Source organism: Salvelinus alpinus, chromosome 1 (assembly GCF_045679555.1).
Source record: "Salvelinus alpinus chromosome 1, SLU_Salpinus.1, whole genome shotgun sequence".
Classification (NCBI taxonomy): Eukaryota; Metazoa; Chordata; class Actinopteri; order Salmoniformes; family Salmonidae; genus Salvelinus; species Salvelinus alpinus.
In genome coordinates, this window is record NC_092086.1 from 92,290,622 (window position 1) to 92,307,704 (window position 17,083).

The 17,083-nt window shown below is 45.7% G+C and overlaps 2 protein-coding genes across 3 annotated transcripts in view; both read right to left on the reverse strand.

Annotated features, from left to right (window-relative positions):
* Positions 1 to 4,908: 4,908 nt before the first annotated feature.
* Positions 4,909 to 9,225, reverse strand: LOC139534577 (cysteinyl leukotriene receptor 2-like). The gene is made up of 2 exons (XM_071333816.1): positions 8,388 to 9,225; positions 4,909 to 6,162 (listed from the first exon to the last, which is right to left on the reverse strand). Exons 1-2 carry the CDS (start codon positions 8,413 to 8,415, stop codon positions 5,111 to 5,113), a joined length of 1,080 nt encoding a protein of 359 aa, XP_071189917.1. The 5' UTR covers positions 8,416 to 9,225; the 3' UTR covers positions 4,909 to 5,110.
* An 85-nt stretch (positions 9,226 to 9,310) lies between these two features.
* Positions 9,311 to 17,083, reverse strand: part of LOC139534564 (transcriptional regulator ATRX-like) — a 39,347-nt gene continuing 31,574 nt past the window's right edge. For both annotated transcript variants that reach the window (XM_071333805.1, XM_071333795.1), the window contains exons 28-35: positions 16,867 to 16,975; positions 16,472 to 16,649; positions 12,536 to 12,730; positions 12,299 to 12,442; positions 10,351 to 10,467; positions 10,120 to 10,215; positions 9,875 to 10,003; positions 9,311 to 9,774 (exon numbers count right to left, since the gene is read on the reverse strand). In XM_071333805.1, coding sequence (XP_071189906.1) covers positions 9,658 to 9,774; positions 9,875 to 10,003; positions 10,120 to 10,215; positions 10,351 to 10,467; positions 12,299 to 12,442; positions 12,536 to 12,730; positions 16,472 to 16,649; positions 16,867 to 16,975 — 1,085 coding nt within the window. In that variant the 3' untranslated portion in view covers positions 9,311 to 9,657. The remainder of the gene's footprint in view (positions 9,775 to 9,874; positions 10,004 to 10,119; positions 10,216 to 10,350; positions 10,468 to 12,298; positions 12,443 to 12,535; positions 12,731 to 16,471; positions 16,650 to 16,866; positions 16,976 to 17,083) is intronic.

Genomic DNA, 17,083 nt, shown 5'->3' on the forward strand with positions numbered 1-17,083 from the left:
GGCTCGGGTGGTTGTTGTCCTTGATGATCTTTTTGGCCTTCCTGTGACATCGGGTGGTGTAGGTGTCCTGGAGGGCAGGTAGTTTGCCCCCGGTGATGCGTTGTGCAGACCTCACTACCCTTTGGAGAGCCTTACGGTTGTGGGTGGAGCAGGTGCTGTACCAGGCGTCGATGTGTACGCCGAGGAACTTAAAACTTTCCACCTTCTCCACTACTGTCCCGTCGATGTGGATAGGGGGCTGCTCCCTCTGCTGTTTCCTGAAGTCCACGATCATCTCCTTTGTTTTGTTGCCATTGAGTGTGAGGTTATTTTCCTGACACCACACTCCGAGGGCCCTCACCTCCTCCCTGTAGGCCGTCTCGTCGTTGTTGGTAATCAAGCCTACCACTGTAGTGTCGTCTGCAAACTTGATGATTGAGTTGGAGGCGTGCATGGCCACGCAGTCATGGGTGAACAGGGAGTACAGGAGAGGGCTGAGAACGCACCCTTGTGGAGCCCTAGTGTTGAGGATCAGCGGGGTGGAGATGTTGTTTCCTACCCTCACCACCTGGGGGCGGCCCGTCAGGAAGTCCAGTACCCAGTTGCACAGGGCGGGGTCGAGACCCAGGGTCTCGAGCTTAATGACGAGTTTGGAGGGTAGTATGGTGTTAAATGCTGAGCTGTAATCGATGAACAGCATTCTCACATAGGTATTCCTCTTGTCCAGATGGGTTAGGGCAGTGTGCAGTGTGATTGCGTCGTCTGTGGACCTATTGGGGCGGTAAGCAAATTGGAGTGGGTCTAGGGTGTCAGGTAGGGTGGAGGTGATATGGTCCTTGACTAGTCTCTCAAAGCACTTCATGATGACGGAAGTGAGTGCTACGGGGCGATAGTAATTTAGCTCAGTTACCTTCGCTTTCTTGGGAACAGGAACAATGGTGGCCCTCTTGAAGCATGTGGGAACAGCAGACTGGGATAAGGATTGATTGAACATGTCCGTAAACACCCCAGCCAGCTGGTTTTGGTAGCAGGCCGTGTCAGTGGCACTGTATTGTCCTCAAAGCGAGCAAAGAAGTTGTTTAGTTTGTCTGGGAGCAAGACATCGTGGTCCACGATGGGGCTGGTTTTCCTTTGTAGTCCGTGATTGACTGTAGACCCTGCGACATACCTCTTGTGTCTGAGCTGTTGAATTGCGACTCTACTTTGTCTCTATACTGATGCTTAGCTTGTTTGATTGCCTTGCGGAGGGAATAGCTACACTGTTTGTATTCGGTCATGTTTCCGGTCGCCTTGCCCTGATTAATCCACGGTTTCGGGTTGGGGAAGGTTTTAATAGTCGCTGTGGGTACATCATCACCGATGCACTTGCTAATTAACTCGCTTACCGAATCAGCGTATTCATCAATGTTATTGTCCGACGCTATGCGGAACATATCCCAGTCCACGTGATCGAAGCAATCTTGAAGCGTGGAATCCGATTGGTCGGACCAGCGTTGAACAGACCTGAGCACGGGCGTTTCCTGTTTTAGTTTCTGTCTATAGGCTGGAAGCAACAAAATGGAGTCGTGGTCAGATTTTCCGAAAGGAGGGCGGGGGAGGGCTTTGTAAGCATCGCAGAAGTTAGAATAACAATGATCCAGGGTTTTACCAGCCCGGGTCGCGCATTCGATATGCTGATAAAATTTAGGGAGCCTTGTTTTCAGATTAGCCTTGTTAAAATCCCCAGCTACAATAAATGCAGCCTCAGGATATGTGGTTTCCAGTTTACAGAGTCCAATGAAGTTCTCTCAGGGCCGTCGATGTGTCTGCTTGGGGGGGATATACACGACTGTGATTATAATCGAAGAGAATTCTCTTGGTAGATAATGCGGACAGCAATTCTAGGTCAGGTGAACAAAAGGACTTGAGTTACTGTATGTTGTTATGATCACACCACGTCTTGTTAATCATAAGGCATACACCCCTACCATTCTTCTTACCAGAGAGATGTTTGTTTCTGTCGGCATGATGCGTGAAGAAACCAGGTGGCTGTACCGACTCTAACGTATCCCAAGTGAGCCATGTTTCCGTGAAACAAAGAACGTTACAATCTCTGAAGTCTCTGGAAGGCAACTCTTGCTCGGAATTCGTCTACCTTGTTGTCAAGAGACTGGACATTGGTGAGTAGTATACTCGGGAGCGGTGTGCGATGTGCCCGTCTGACCAGAAGACAGCTCCGTCTGCCCCTTCTGCGGCGCCATTGTTTTGGGTCGCCGGCTGGGATCCGATCCATTGCCCTGGGTGCTGGACCAAACAGAGGATCCACCTCGGGAAAGTCGTATTCCTGGTCATAATGTTGGTAAGTTGACGTTGCTCTTATATCCAATAGTTCCTCCCGGCTGTATGTAATAAAACGTAAGATTTCCTGGGGTAACAACAAAATAATACTTAAAAAACTAAATACTGCATAGTTTCCTAGGAACGCGAAGCGAGGCGGCCATCTCTGTCGGAACTCAGCTGCCTCAAATGTTGTTTTAGAGAGCTACAGTTCATATAAAGAAATTAGTCATTTGGAATACATTCATTAGGCCCTAATCTATGGATTTCACATGACTGGAAATACAGATATGCATCTGTTGGTCAGATACCTAAAAAGAAAAAAAGTAGGGGCCTGGATCAGAAAACCAGTCACTATCTGGGGTGACCACCATTTGCCTCATGCAGCGCGACACATCTCCTTCGCATAGAGTTGATCAGGCTGTTGATTGTGGCCTGTGGAATGGATATTGATGGGAAGTGGAAAACGCTGTCGTACAAGTCAATCCAGAGCATCCCAAACATCCTCAATGGGTGACACATCTGGTGAGTATGTAGGCCATTAAAGAATTGGGACATTTTCAGAATCGAGGAATTATGTACAGATCCTTGCGAGATGGGGCTGTGCATTATCATGCTGAAACGTGATGGCGGTGGATGAATGGCACGACAATGGGCCTCAGGATCTCATAACTGCCTGCAGTTATGGAACCCCTACCTGTCCCAGACCTGCTGTTTTCAACTCTTAATGATCGGCTATGAAAATCCAACTGACATTTATTCCTGATTATTATTTGACCATGCTTGTCATTTATGAACATTTTGAACATCTTGGCTCTCTCTAATTCTCTCCTTCTCTCTTTCTTTCTCTCTCTCGGAGGAACTGAGCCCTAGGACCATACGTCAGGACTACCGGGCATGATGACTCCTTGCTGTCCCCAGTCCACCTAGCCTTGCTGCTGTCCCAGTTTCAACTGTTCTGCCTGCGGTTATGGAACCCCTACCTGTCCCAGACCTGCTGTTTTCAACTCTTAATTATCGGCTATGAAAAGCCAACTGACATTTATTCCTGATTATTATTTGACCATGCTTGTCATTTATGAACATTTTGAACATGTTCTGTTATAATCTCCACACGGCACAGCCAGAAGAGGACTGGCCACCCCTCATAGCCTGGTTCCTCTCTAGGTTTCTTCCTAGGTTTTGGCCTTTCTAGGGAGTTTTTCCTAGCCACCGTGCTTCTACACCTGCATTGCTTGCTGTTTGGGGTTTTAGGCTGGGTTTCTGTACAGCACTTCGAGATATTAGCTGATGTACGAAGGGCTATATAAAATAAACTTGATTGATTGATTGATATCTCTGTGCATTTAAATTGCCATCGACAAAATGCAATTGTGTTCGTTGTGCGTAGCTTATTCCTGCCCATATCATTACCCCAATGCCACCATGGGGCACTCTGTTCACAATGTTGACACCAGCAAACCGCTTGCCATACACGCTGTCTGCCATCTGCCCGGTATAGTTGAAACCGGGATTCATCCTGAAGAACCCACTTCTCCAGCAGGCCGGTGTCCATGGAAGGTGAGCATTTGCCCACTGAAGTCGATTACAATGCCGAACTGCAGTCAGGTCAAGACCCTGGTGAGGACGATGATGCAGATGAGCTTCACTGATACGGTTTCTGACAGTTTGTGCAGAAATTATTCGCTTGTGCAAACCAACAGTTGCATTAGCTGTCCGGTTGGCTGGTATCAGACAATCCCGCAGGTGAAGAAGCCAGATGTGGAGATCCTGTGCTGGCGTGGTTACAAGAGGTTTGCGGTTGTGAGGCCAGTTGGACGTATTGCCAGATTCTCTAAAACAACATTTGAGGCAGTTTATGGTAGAGAAATGAACATTAAATTCTCTGGCAACAGCTCTGGTGGACAAGCTTCAGGGGAGCCATCTGTAGGTAACCCAGGACCGGGCTGTACAGCTATAGGACAGACACTTCAAAACCTTGTTCCTTATGATTTATTATTTGACTTTCTGTTTTGCCATTTATGAATGTGTTATTCAATGCGTTTCTATGAGCTATAGCAGTAAAGGCCAAATTCAAGATTTCATAAAATATATTTTTTATATATATATTTTTTAGACCTACATGGGTCCTAAAATTCCAAATCAAATGACTAAACTATACATTTTATGACCATATAAAAAAACAATTCCATATGTTAGCTTAGCCTTAGTATTTGCTGCGATTGAAGGGCTTAGACCATTAAAAAACAACTTAAGACATACATATTCAAGCTAGCTTTTAATGTTTGATTGCTTAATTTTCTTAAAGTCAATATTTTGCATTAGTAGGTAATGTTTTGATGTTTCTACTTATTGATGTATTGATGCTGTTTTGTTTTCTACCTTATGCGCATTGAGCATGGGAAATGGGCTCTACAAATTAAATATTGTCATTATTATTATAAACTTATTTTCAATGCTCCCATAAATCTAAAACCACAAACAATTTGGCTCTATACGAATTACAGAACTACAAGTCATCCATCCATAGAGCAGGGTGACAGGCACAGGCCTCCAGGCCCAATTTGTGCTTTGTAAAAGTAGCCCAATCATACATTTCAAGTCAAGACAGATTGAGAATAAAGTTCATTTATTGAGATCACTCTTTACATATTGAAATGTATTTATTTTAAAGCAGATAGATAAATGACTGACACAACCCCTAACAAAAGTTCATAATGCAATACCAGATAAGCAAATGTAAAAAATAAAAAAACATTGGATGTAAAAGTGAATGCAAAATTGTTGGTATGTTTAAAAAAAAGTGTAAAGTTGATCAATTTACTGTTAATTCAATGGGCTGAAGCACTTGAAGCCTATGTCTCTCTGTGTTGTTAACAACTCTCCTCTGTCTCCTACCATTTTTCATACAGAAATCTCTGAAGTTTTCTCCCACAAAGAAGAAAAGGAAGGGGTCCAGGCAGCTGTTCCCTGCTGCAAGACAGAGCGTTACCACGGCGGCCTTCCGAATCACCTGGAGATAGCTGCAAGAATCCTCACAACCATTTAGCTGAGCATTCCGCTCTGCTGCCAGGAAGAAGGTTCGTACTACATGATAGGGCAAGAAGCAGATCATGAAGATACCGAGACCAAGGATAACGAGGGCACAAGACTTCCTCCTGGAGGGCCTCTTCATCCCCTCCACCCCAGCCCTACACTGCCTCAGGCTGAGCAGCACACACACGTAGCAGACAGAGATGACAGTGAAGGGCAGGGTGAAGCCAACCACCAGGGCAGCACGGTTCAGGACGATGATGGTGCCAAGGCTGCTGCCCAATTCCAGACAGCGGGTCCGCTCTTCCCCCTCCTGGATAGTCCCAGAACTCAGTAGGGGTGCGGAGGCCAGGGACACAAAGATCCAGATGAGTAGACACCCTCCCCAACCACAGGATCCCCCCTCCAGATTCATGAACGTATAGGGGCGCGATACGGCCAGGTAACGGAGGACACTCAGGGCCAGCAGGAAGTAGACAGAGCCATACATGTTGATATAGAATACGTAGGAGACCAGGCGGCAGGTGATGTCCCCAAACGGCCAATGGGAGTCCAGCAGGTAGTATGCTGCCCTGAGTGGCAGTGAGCACACCAGCATGAGGTCAGACAACAGCAGGTTCAACATGTACAGGTTGACTGTGGTGATGCTCCTCTTCCTCCTGTACATGCTGAGAAAGACCCAGAGGGAGGCACTGTTGGCTATCAGGCCCAGGAAGAAGAAGAGCAGGTATGCAGCAGGAAACACGCTGCGCTTGAAGCTGTCAATGGGACAATCGCACGTCAGATTCCTCACCTCTGATTCCAGACTCATATTGCCTGTGCCTCCAGTGAGACCTGTGAATAAAGGGAGGAAGACACAGGTATGGAAAATGTACTGCAAGTGCTGGAAGGTAAAAAGACAGCAAACAAAAGACTGAAAAGGTGAATACTAACAGTACATTATGTTGAGGCATTTAATTACAGACCTCTCCTCTTCTGATGCTACCTATTTACCGTACATTTTTACAGCCACATGAGGGGCATAAAGAGATAATCTGATCATATGCTTTACTATCAGATGGTGTGGTTACTTCATAAAACTGGCAAACAATGACTGATAGATTTTTAAACTTGTGTTTTTCTAACAAAAATAGCCAGAGCCACTTTACAGGAAGTATTTTTCACATACAGTGCATTTGTTAAGTATTCAGAACCCTTCCCTTTTTCCACATTTTGTTACGTTACAGCCTTATTCTAAAATGGATTAAAATTTTAAAAAATCCTCAATCTACACACAATACCCCATAATGACAAACCAAAACTTTTGCAAATGTGTTTGCAAATATATTAGTAATAAAAACAGAAATACCTTATTTACATAAGTATTCAGGCCCTTTGCTATGAGACTCGAAATTGAGCTCAGGTTCCATTGATCATCCTTGAGATGTTTCTACAACTTGATTGGAGTCCACCTGTGGTAAATTCAATTGATTGGACATAATTTGGAAAGGCACATACCTGTCTATATAAGGTCCCACAGTTGACAGTGCATGTCAGAATAAAAACCAAGCCATGAGGTCGAAGGAATTGTCCGTAGAGTTCCGAGACAAGATTGTATCAAAGCACAAATCTAGGGAAGGGTACCAAAAAAGATCCCCAAGAACACAGTGGCCTCCATCATTCTTAAGTGGAAGAAGATTGGATCCACCAACACTCTTCCTAGAGCTGGCTGCCGGGAGATGACCAAGAACTAGATGGTCACTCTGACAGAGCTCCAGAGTTCCTCTGTGGAGATAGGAGAACCTTCCAGAAGGACATCCATCTCTGCAGCACTCCACCAATCAAGCCTTTATGGTAGAGTGGCCAGAAGGAAGCCACTCCTCAGTAAAAGGCACATGGCTGCCCGCTTGGAGTTTGCCAAAAGCCACCGAAAGACTCTCAGACCATGAGAAACAAGATTCTCTAGTCTTATGAAACGAAGATTGAACTCTTTGGCCTGAATGCCAAGCGTCACGTTTGGAGGAAACCTGGCACCATTCCTACGGTGAAGCATGGTGGTGGCAGCATCATGATGTGGGGATGTTTTTCAGCGGCAGGGATTGAGAGACTAGTCAGGATAGAGGGAAAGATGAACAAAGCAAAGCAAAGAGAGATCCTTGATGAAAACTTGCTCTAGAGTGCTCAGGACCTCAGACTGGGGCAAAGGTTCAACTTCCAACAGAAAAACAACCCTAAGCACACAGCCAAAACCACGCAGGACTGGCTTCGGGACAAGTCTCTGAATGTCCTTGAGTGGCCCAGCCAGAGCCCGAACTTGAACCCAATTGAACATCTCTGGAGTGACCTGAAAATAGCTGTGCAGCGACACTCCCCATCCAACCTGACAGAGCTTGAGAGGATCTGCAGAGAAAAATGGGAGAAACTCCCCGAATACAGGTGTGCCAAGCTTGTAGTGACATACCAAAGAAGACTCGAGGCCAAAGGTGCTTCGACAAAGTACTGAGTAAAGGGTCTGAATACTTATGTAAATGTGATCTTCTGTTTATTTTGTTTTTTAAATTTGCAAAAATGTCAACAAATCTTTTTGCTTTGTCATTATGGGGTATTGTGTTGATTGATGAGGGGGGAAAAAACAATGTAATCAATTTTAGAATACGGCTGTAACGTAACAAAATGTGGAAAAAGTCAAGGGGTCAGAATACTTTCCGAATTGATGTCCAATGTCTAATTATTTTGTTGTTGTAAATTAATGATATTAGACGAGGGGTCTCCAACCCTGTTCCTGGAGAGCTACCCTTCTGTAGGTTTTCGCTCCATCCACAGTTGTAACTAACATGGTTAAGATGATCAACTAGATAATTATTAGAAACAGGATTAATACTAGATTAGGGTTGGAAGGAAAACCTACAGGACTGTAGTACTCCAGGAACAGGGTTGGAGAGCCCTCTATTAGACCTAGCTGATCTGCTGTTGATTTATTTCAGGGAATCTGGTTTCTCATATGTGGATTTAGAATTCACTCGTTTCAACAGGTCTAATATCAAATACAACAAAAATAAACATGAGAAAGTTGACAGTACCTCTCTCTGTGGTCCAATACTGTTGCATACTTGTCGCCAGTCCAGTGAACCCTGTTGAATCAGTCTTCTGATGGCTATGGTAATAAGTGTCTGAACTATATCTGGAGAAAGCCAAACACAAATGAGTGCAATCTCTTTCTCTACAATGCCTTCAGGGTTTACTCGGGGTGTGACTTCCTCTGATGTATTACAATACCACTCTGCTGCTCTCTAAGTCCAATTCTACCTCATTTGCCATTGTAAACAGTTCACTGAGGCTATTCAACTGCTATGCAAAGCAACTGTGTTCAATTATGTTTTTATGACAAGGCTGTAGCTTTGGGTAAGTTAAGATAACATTTGAAATATGATTGAGACAGTTTATAATGGAATATACAGTTGTCACCGTTTTTGACAAACCTCTGTGCATGCAATTAGATCCACTTAAGTAGTTTCACAATGTCCTATAAAAAGCAATGTTATAGTGAGTTTTGCAGTTTTTACTGTAACATGCAATGTTCGTGTTTTCATTCCATGACAGGCTCTGACCTGTTTTCTTCTGTTTGATTCAACCTTTCTGGAGCATCAGAGATAAAGATCAGTTTAGCATCCGCTCTACACCCAAGTAAAAACAAAACTACTGAGCACAAACACTTCTTCTGATGAACAATCTCTCCAATCCTAGTAAACCACAGTTTTCTTGACCTGAATGTGTAATTTTCGCTGAGAGAGGATGTATTGAACAGGATGTATTATTGAAGTGATTCAGTACCTCACTAACAGTGACATATCATCCAAATGTTACTAATTAAATATTTTTGAATGAAGTACCAAGTAGTACCAATCATTATTACCATCTTATTTGAGGTCAAATACCTGGTAATTTGACTGTACCCATAAAATAAAGTTTAACGACCAAAGCAAAAAATGCACCATAAAACCTATAACGTTTTAGACAATGGTAAAAACAAAGGTTTTATTATAGCGTTAGAGAAAGACAGAGAAATATACAATTAATCACATAGGAAAATCTTTTCCAAATAATTTTAAGGCAGAAAAATACCAAAACATATGTATTCAACATAACATATGTTTAACAATACCTTTGCTATAGAACATGCATTCATTTTCAATGTAAAATAAAGTAAATCCTTAACGGAAATGTTGTCTGTCACCCATCTGTCACCCCTTTGGGGGGAATAAGCACTAAGAACCCTCTGTAGTTACTGTGGTTAGACTAGAGCGTCCTCTAGTGGAACAGGGGACTGAGGCTGGAGACATCCCTCCTGCCTCACTGTGTAGGTTTATTGGCGGAATCTGTCAGAGCTGGTGTGTGATTGGTGACCGTGGCAGTATGGGTAATTTCGTTTTTTCTACTGGCCAAAATGGTCTGGATGTACATTGTAAGCTGTCGAGGGGAATCAGGGAAAGATGTAAGGTTAAGCAGTTACAAGTTAAAGATATCAAAACCAGAAAGAAAAAATTCAATGTTGAGAATTGCGGCTTACTGATTGTTGTTTTGCGAGAAGGTCGCGATGTATGGCCTGTCGTCGCTCGCGCTCCTTGTCATTGCTGGTTTTCCAGGTCTGGGCCACAGCTCTCACCTGCTTCTCATCTAGACTTGGGTTATCTTGCCACTGTAAAAACACAAGTCATTATAATGCGCATTTGATTTATTCCACACAATACTTCAAGGAGGCATCAGTGTAATATTAAATACTAATATTAATGTAATATAATATGAGGGACTAACCAAGCGCAACACATAGTCATCCAGGGAGAGGTTCAGTAAGGAATGCAGGGACTTGATGGCCTCGTTGACCTTCTCACAGCTAGAATAAATCATGTTCTGTTTTTCAGGAGAGAGACGCATTCAAATGTTAATGTAAGAGGCATCTATCCACTGACAGATCATCTCAAACAGAAACTTTAGAGATAAGCAACTGATTATCACACAAGTGTGGTGGTGAGACAGGCCTGATACCTTCAGCTGCCCATTAGTTTTCTTGTACAGGGATGACAGACTGACAGCCATAGTGGAGGTGGAGGGGCTGGGAACGTTGGTGTTGCTGTGTTCTGCCTTGTTCAAGAAGAAAGCACCCTTCATAGTGGAGAGATAAACATACAGCTGTTTTTACACATCATACATATATCATTCACACTTTACTTATTTTTGATGAACAAGAGTTCAAGTAAGGAAGTCGCAATGTCTCAAAACCATAATTACTCTATGTTTACAGGCAAGAGCAGAAGTGAGGGGGGGCGAGCTCCCTTCAATACAGGACCTCCATCAGGCGGTGACAGAAAAATTGCTATAACGTCCAGCAAACGGTACCAGGGCATCGGGTCACGGACCAAAGCCATAAGACTGCTAATTAGTTAATTACAGTGCATTCGGAAAGTATTCAGACCCCTTGACTTTTTCCACATTTTGTTACATTACAGCCTTACTATAAAATTGATCAAATAGTTTCCCCCCTCATCAATCTACACAAAATACCCCATAATGACAAAGCAAAAACAGGTTTTTAGAAATTCTTGCCCCAAAAAAACCTACAGAAAACAATGAAATATCACATTTACATAAGTATTCAGACCCTTTCCTCTGTACTTTGTTGAAGCACCTTTGGCAGCGATTACAGCCTCAAGTCTTATTGGGTATTGCGATACAAGCTTGGCACACCTGTATTCGGGGAGTTTCTCCCATTCTTCTCTGCAGATCCTCTTAAGCTCTGACACGTTGGATGGGAAGCGTTTTCAGGTCTCTCCAGAGATGTTCGTTCGGGTTCAAGTCCGGGATCTAGCTGGGCCACAATAAAACATTCAGAGACTTGTCCCGATGCCACTCCTGGGTTGTTGTCCTGTTGGAAGGTGAACCTTTGCCCCAGTCTGAGGTCCTGAGTGCTCGGGAGCAGGTTTTCATCAAGGATCTCTCTGTGCTTTGCTCTGTTCATCTTTCCCTTGATCCTGCCTAGTCTCACAGTCCCTGCTGCTGAAAAACATCCCACAGCATGACTCTGCCACCACCATGCCAGGTGCCAGGTTTCCTCCAGACGTGACACTTAGCATTCAGGCCAAAAAGTTCAATCTTGGTTTCACCAGACCAGAGAATCTTGTTTCTCATGGTCAGAGTCCTTTAGGTGCCTTTTGGCAAACTCCAAGCTGTCATGTGCCTTTTACTGAGGAGTGGCTTCCGTCTGGCCACTCTACCATAAAGGCCTGATTGGTGGAGTGCTGCAGAGATGGTTGTCCTTCTGGAAGGTTCTCCTATCTCCACAGAGGAACTCTGGAAGTCTGGCAGTGACCATTGGGTTCTTGGTAACCTCCCTGACCAAGGCCCTTCTCCCCTGATTGCTCAGTTTGGCCGGGTGGCCAGCTCTAGGAAGAGTCTTGGTGGTTACAAACTTCTTCTATTTAAGAATGATGGAGGCCAATGTGTTCTTGCATTGACCCCATCTTGCACGGACTATGCATACTCACAAAACTATATAGACAATATATATATATATCTACATACATACACACTACACTGACACTCTCACGCACATTCACATATACTACATCCGCACTACGTACTGTTCTTTATTATACTCTTATTATTATCTATCCTGATGGATAGTACCCTCCCTTTATGTACATATCTACCTCAAATACCTTGTACAGCTGCACAGTGATAAAGTACTAGCACTCCCTGAATATAGATTAATTCTAATGTATTTTATTCCTTGTGTTACTATTATTTTTATTTTTTTAACTCTTCATCATTGGGAAGACCTCGTAAGCAAGCACTTCACGCTAGTCTACACCCGCTGTATTCGGCGCATGTGAAAAATAAAATATTACTTTTGATTTGACTACTAGACTGCTCACCACTGTCCATGAAAACATATTTAGCTGTGTTGTAAAACTAATGTATAGTAGTTCCTCTTTACCTCTGCCTCGTACTCAGCCCAGGCAGTTTTGCAGTCAGCCTCACTGAGCTCCTCCTCCTCTTTGTGGTCCAGCAGGGACTCGTGTTCATGGTAGCAGACAATCTGCCCCTTACAGCTCTGCAGCAGCTCTGCCAGCACCATGTCCTGGGAAACACAGACAAACAATGTCACTCAACTCCCTACTCTAATAATTGAGATTATAATGGTCTTGTGTGTTTAATTTGTAGCTCTGGTCACCTTGGGCAGCAGCGGTGTGGTCCTCTTGCTCTTCTTCTCAGAGTTGGGGTCATCCAGCAGGTCTGGCTCAAACATGTAGAGCTCCGTCAGTTCAAACAGTGTGAAGTGTCTCTGTATCTGCTGCTGGTCCACCACCCGGAACGACAGTGATTGCTTGGCCACCTGCCGGTCGTAGATCTTTTCCTCCATGGTGCCCTGGAATGAATCAGCAATTCAATATCAGTGATTACAGAATTATATGTAGTGCCCTATAAAATCAGCGTTGCGAAGAATGCTGATGGAATCACGGAATCGAGACATTAAAACGGAATTCAACAATATTCAAAAATGTATTGAACTTAGTAGAAAATCAACTAAATGTATTATTAGAAAATTCATTAATTTGCCAAAGTTCACAAGACATGAACAAAATGCATCAGTGATTCATATTTTCCTGCAACTTTCTGAAAATGTCACAGGAATGTCCCTGTCCGAGTGTGTGTGTGCAGTGTCTAAACTGTGTAACCGTTGCGATGATGGTAATGATAACCTTCTTCTGGTAGAGATGGAAAGGCGTGCCAAAAAAACCCATCTCAATTAAATGTTAACTACAAAGTAACCTATGCCTACCTGGCAGAATGATATCATGATTATTTGCATCAATCCAGTGGCCATATGTTTTGCACACTGCAATGCATGAGCTCTACAGAAACATAGCTAACATAGCAATGGTCTCTTGCTGGTGCACACAGGGTTACTACACCTAAATAACCAAACTTCTTCTAGTTTTCCCAGACCATTTCCCAAAATTGGTCTCCTGAGCATTGTTGTGTACTTAGAACATCCAAATTTTGTTTGTTTTTTTCCTATAAAAAAGTAAAAAAGTGAATTTAAGATGGAAAATCTCAAAAAAAACTGAGGAAAACCGAAACCTGGCCAAACAAAAACTGAGAAAAACTAATTTGGGAAAAATAAAACAGATTTTATAGGGCCTTATAAACTCAGCAACAAAAGAAACGTCCTCTCACTGTCAACTGTGTTTATTTTCAGCAAACTTAACATGTGTAAATATTTGTATGAACATAAGATTCAACACCTGAGACATAAACTGAACAAGTTCCACAGACGTGTCACGTTCCTGACCTGTTTTCCTTTGTCTTGTATTTATTTTAGTTGGTCAGGGCGTGAGTTGGGTGGGTTTGTCTATGGTTGATTTTCTATGTTGGGATTTTTGTGTTCGGCCTGGTATGATTCTCAATCAGAGGCAGCTGTCAATCGTTGTCCCTGATTGAGAATCATACTTAGGCAGCCTGGGTTTCACGTGTGTTTTGTGGGTGTTTGTTTCCGTGTTTGTGTTTTTCACCACACGGTACTGTATCTGTTTTCTGCACTTCGTTTATTTGTTTTGTATTTTCAGTGTTCAGTTTTTCCGTTATAATAAATCATTCATCATGAACACTAACCACTCCGCGTATTGGTCCGATCCTTCTCGCCTCTCCTCGTCCGAGGAATATGACGACTACCGTTACAGAAACACCCACCAACAAAGGACCAAGCGGAGTGGAGAAGGGCAGCGACAGCAGCAACAGAAGACACAGGACTCGTGGACCTGGGAGGAGATTTTGAACGGTGAAGGACCCTGGGCACAGGCTGGGGAGTATCGCCGCCCCAAAGCTGAGCTGGAGGAAGCGAAAGCTGAGCGGCGGCGATATGAGGAGGCAGCACGGCAGCGCGACAGGTACGAGAGGCAACCCCAGAATTTTTTGGGGGAGGGGCTAGAGAGGAGTGTGGCTAAGCCAGGTAGCAGACCTGAGCTCACTCCTCGTGCTTATTATAAGCAACGCGTTACTGGTCAGGCACCGTGTTATGCGGTTAAGCGCACGGTGTCGCCAGTGCGTGCCCATAGCCCGGTGCGCTATAGGGCAGCCCCCCGAAAGTGTCATGTGAGTGTGGGCATCCAGCCGGGGCGTATTGTGCCTGCTCAGCGGGTCTGGTCTCCGGTACGCAGTTTCGGTCCAGGGTATCCTGCGCCGGCTCTGCGTGCTGTGTCTCCGGGGCGCTGGGAGGTTGCAGTGCGTCCTATGCCAGCGCTGTCTGAACTGCCTGCCTGCCCAGCGCTGTCTGAGCTGCCTGCCTGCCCAGCGCTGTCCGTCTGTTCCGAGCCGTCAGAGCTGCCCGTCTGTCCCGAGCCGTCAGAGCTGCCCGTCTGTCCCGAGCCGTCAGAGCTGCCCGTCTGTCCCGAGCCGTCAGAGTTGCCCGTCTGTCCCGAGCCGTCAGAGCTGCCCGTCTGTCCCGAGCCGTCAGAGCCGTCCGCCAGACAGGAGCAGCCAGAGCCTTCCGCCAGACAGGAGCAGCCAGAGCCTTCCGCCAGACAGGAGCAGCCAGAGCCTTCCGCCAGACAGGAGCAGCCAGAGCCTTCCGCCAGACAGGAGCAGCCAGAGCCTTCCGCCAGACAGGACCAGCCAGAGCCTTCTGCCAGACAGGACCAGCCAGAGCCGTCCAGCCAGGATCCGCCAGAGCCGTCCAGCCAGGATCCGCCAGAGCCGTCCAGCCAGGATCCGCCAGAGCCGTCCAGCCAGGACCAGCCAGAGCCGTCCAGCCAGGACCAGCCAGAGCCGTCCAGCCAGGACCAGCCAGAGCCGTCCAGCCAGGATCCGCCAGAGCCGTCCAGCCAGGATCCGCCAGAGCCGTCCAGCCAGGACCAGCCAGAGCCGTCCAGCCAGGATCCGCCAGAGCCGTCCAGCCAGGATCCGCCAGAGCCAGCCAGCCAGGATCCGCCAGCCAGCCAGGAGCTGGAGCTGCCAGAACCATCTGTCAGTCCGGTGCTGCCCCTCAGTCCGGAGCTGCCACTCAGTCCGGTGCTGCCCCTCAGTCCGGTGCTGCCCCTCAGTCCGGTGCTGCCCCTCAGTCCGGTGCTGCCCCTCAGTCCGGAGCTGCCCCTCAGTCCGGAGCTGCCCCTTAGTCCGGTGCTGCGTACATGGAGGGTGGTTGTTAGGAGGAGGCCACGGGGGCGAGTAGGGAGGCGGACAAAGACATTGTTAAGGTGGGGTCCACGTCCCGCGCCAGAGCCACCACCGTGGACAGACGCCCACCCAGACCCTCCCCTAGAATTTATGGTGGTGCGCCCGGAGTTCGGGTGAGACCCCTAGTGAGACAAAACCGCGACTCATCAGTGAAGAGCACTTTTTGGCAGTCCTGTCTGGTCCAATGACGGTGGGTTTGTGCCCATAGGCGACATTGTTGCCAGTGATGTCTGGTGAGAACCTGCCTTACAACAGGCCTACAAGCCCTCAGTCCAGCCTCTCTCAGCCTATTACAGACAGTCTGAGCACTGATGGAGGAATTGTGCGTTCTTGGTGTAACTCGGGCAGTTGTTGTTGCCATCCTGTACCTGTCCCGCAGGTGTGATGTTCGGATGTACCGATCCTGTGCAGGTGTTGTTGCACGTGATCTGCCACTGCGAGGACGATCAGCTGTCTCCCTGTAGCGCCGTCTTAGGCGTCTCACAGTACGGACATTGCAATTTATTGCCCTAGCCACATCTGCAGTCCTCATGCCTACTTGCAGCATGCCTAAGGCACATTCGTGCAGATGAGCAGGGACACTGGGCATCTTTCTTTTGGTGTTTTTCAGAGTCCGTAGAAAGGCCTCTTTAGTGTCCTACATTTTCATAACTGTGACCTTAATTGCCTACCGTCTGTAAGCTGTTAGTGTCTTAACGACCGTTCCACAGGTGCATGTTCATTAATTGTTTATGGTTCATTGAACAAGCATGGGAAACAGTGTTCAAACCCTTTACAATGAAGATCTGTGAAGTTATTTGGATTTTTACGAATTATCTTTGAAATACAGGGTCCTGAAAAAGGGACGTTTCTTTTTTTGCTGAGTTTATATGTAATCATACAATGTGTCCCACAATCATATTACAGGAGATAGGTTCATACGAGATGTGATTACCTGAGCCAAGAAGCGGTAGACAAACACAGCCTTCAGCTGGCCAAAACGGTACACCCTGAAGATGCTCTGGATGTCATAGGAGGGATTCCACGAAGCGTCAAAAATTATGACCCTGTTAGCTGCTACCAGGTTGATCCCAAGGGACCCAGCTCTTGTCGAGATGAGAAACAGACGACCCCTGAAAGAAAAGGGGGATGAAATTAAATCAAAGGAGTGATTGTGAGTGGGATCTTAAAAACAGACCATCTCATCAATTCACATTAGGGCTACAATTACTGATGCCTTGCCATATAGTAATACATCACTAAGTAAAGTGTTATGCTGCATACTGTGTTGAGGTTTGGCACAGCGAAATGTGAGATGTAGAAAAGTACAGCAGTCAGACAGAAATGTACCGCTCGTTGGTGACATCATTGAAATCTTGCACCCATTTCATCCTGGATGTGGCGCTGGTGGACCCGTCAATACGGTAATAGTCAGTGTTTCTGATCCAGCTGCCATCACCTACAGTTTAGAAAAGGAAACAAAGAAAATATTACACAATAATAGACTCTGAAGATGCATTGTTTTGTTGTAAAACTATAACATTTGAAAAGCCAATGGGACTGGTAC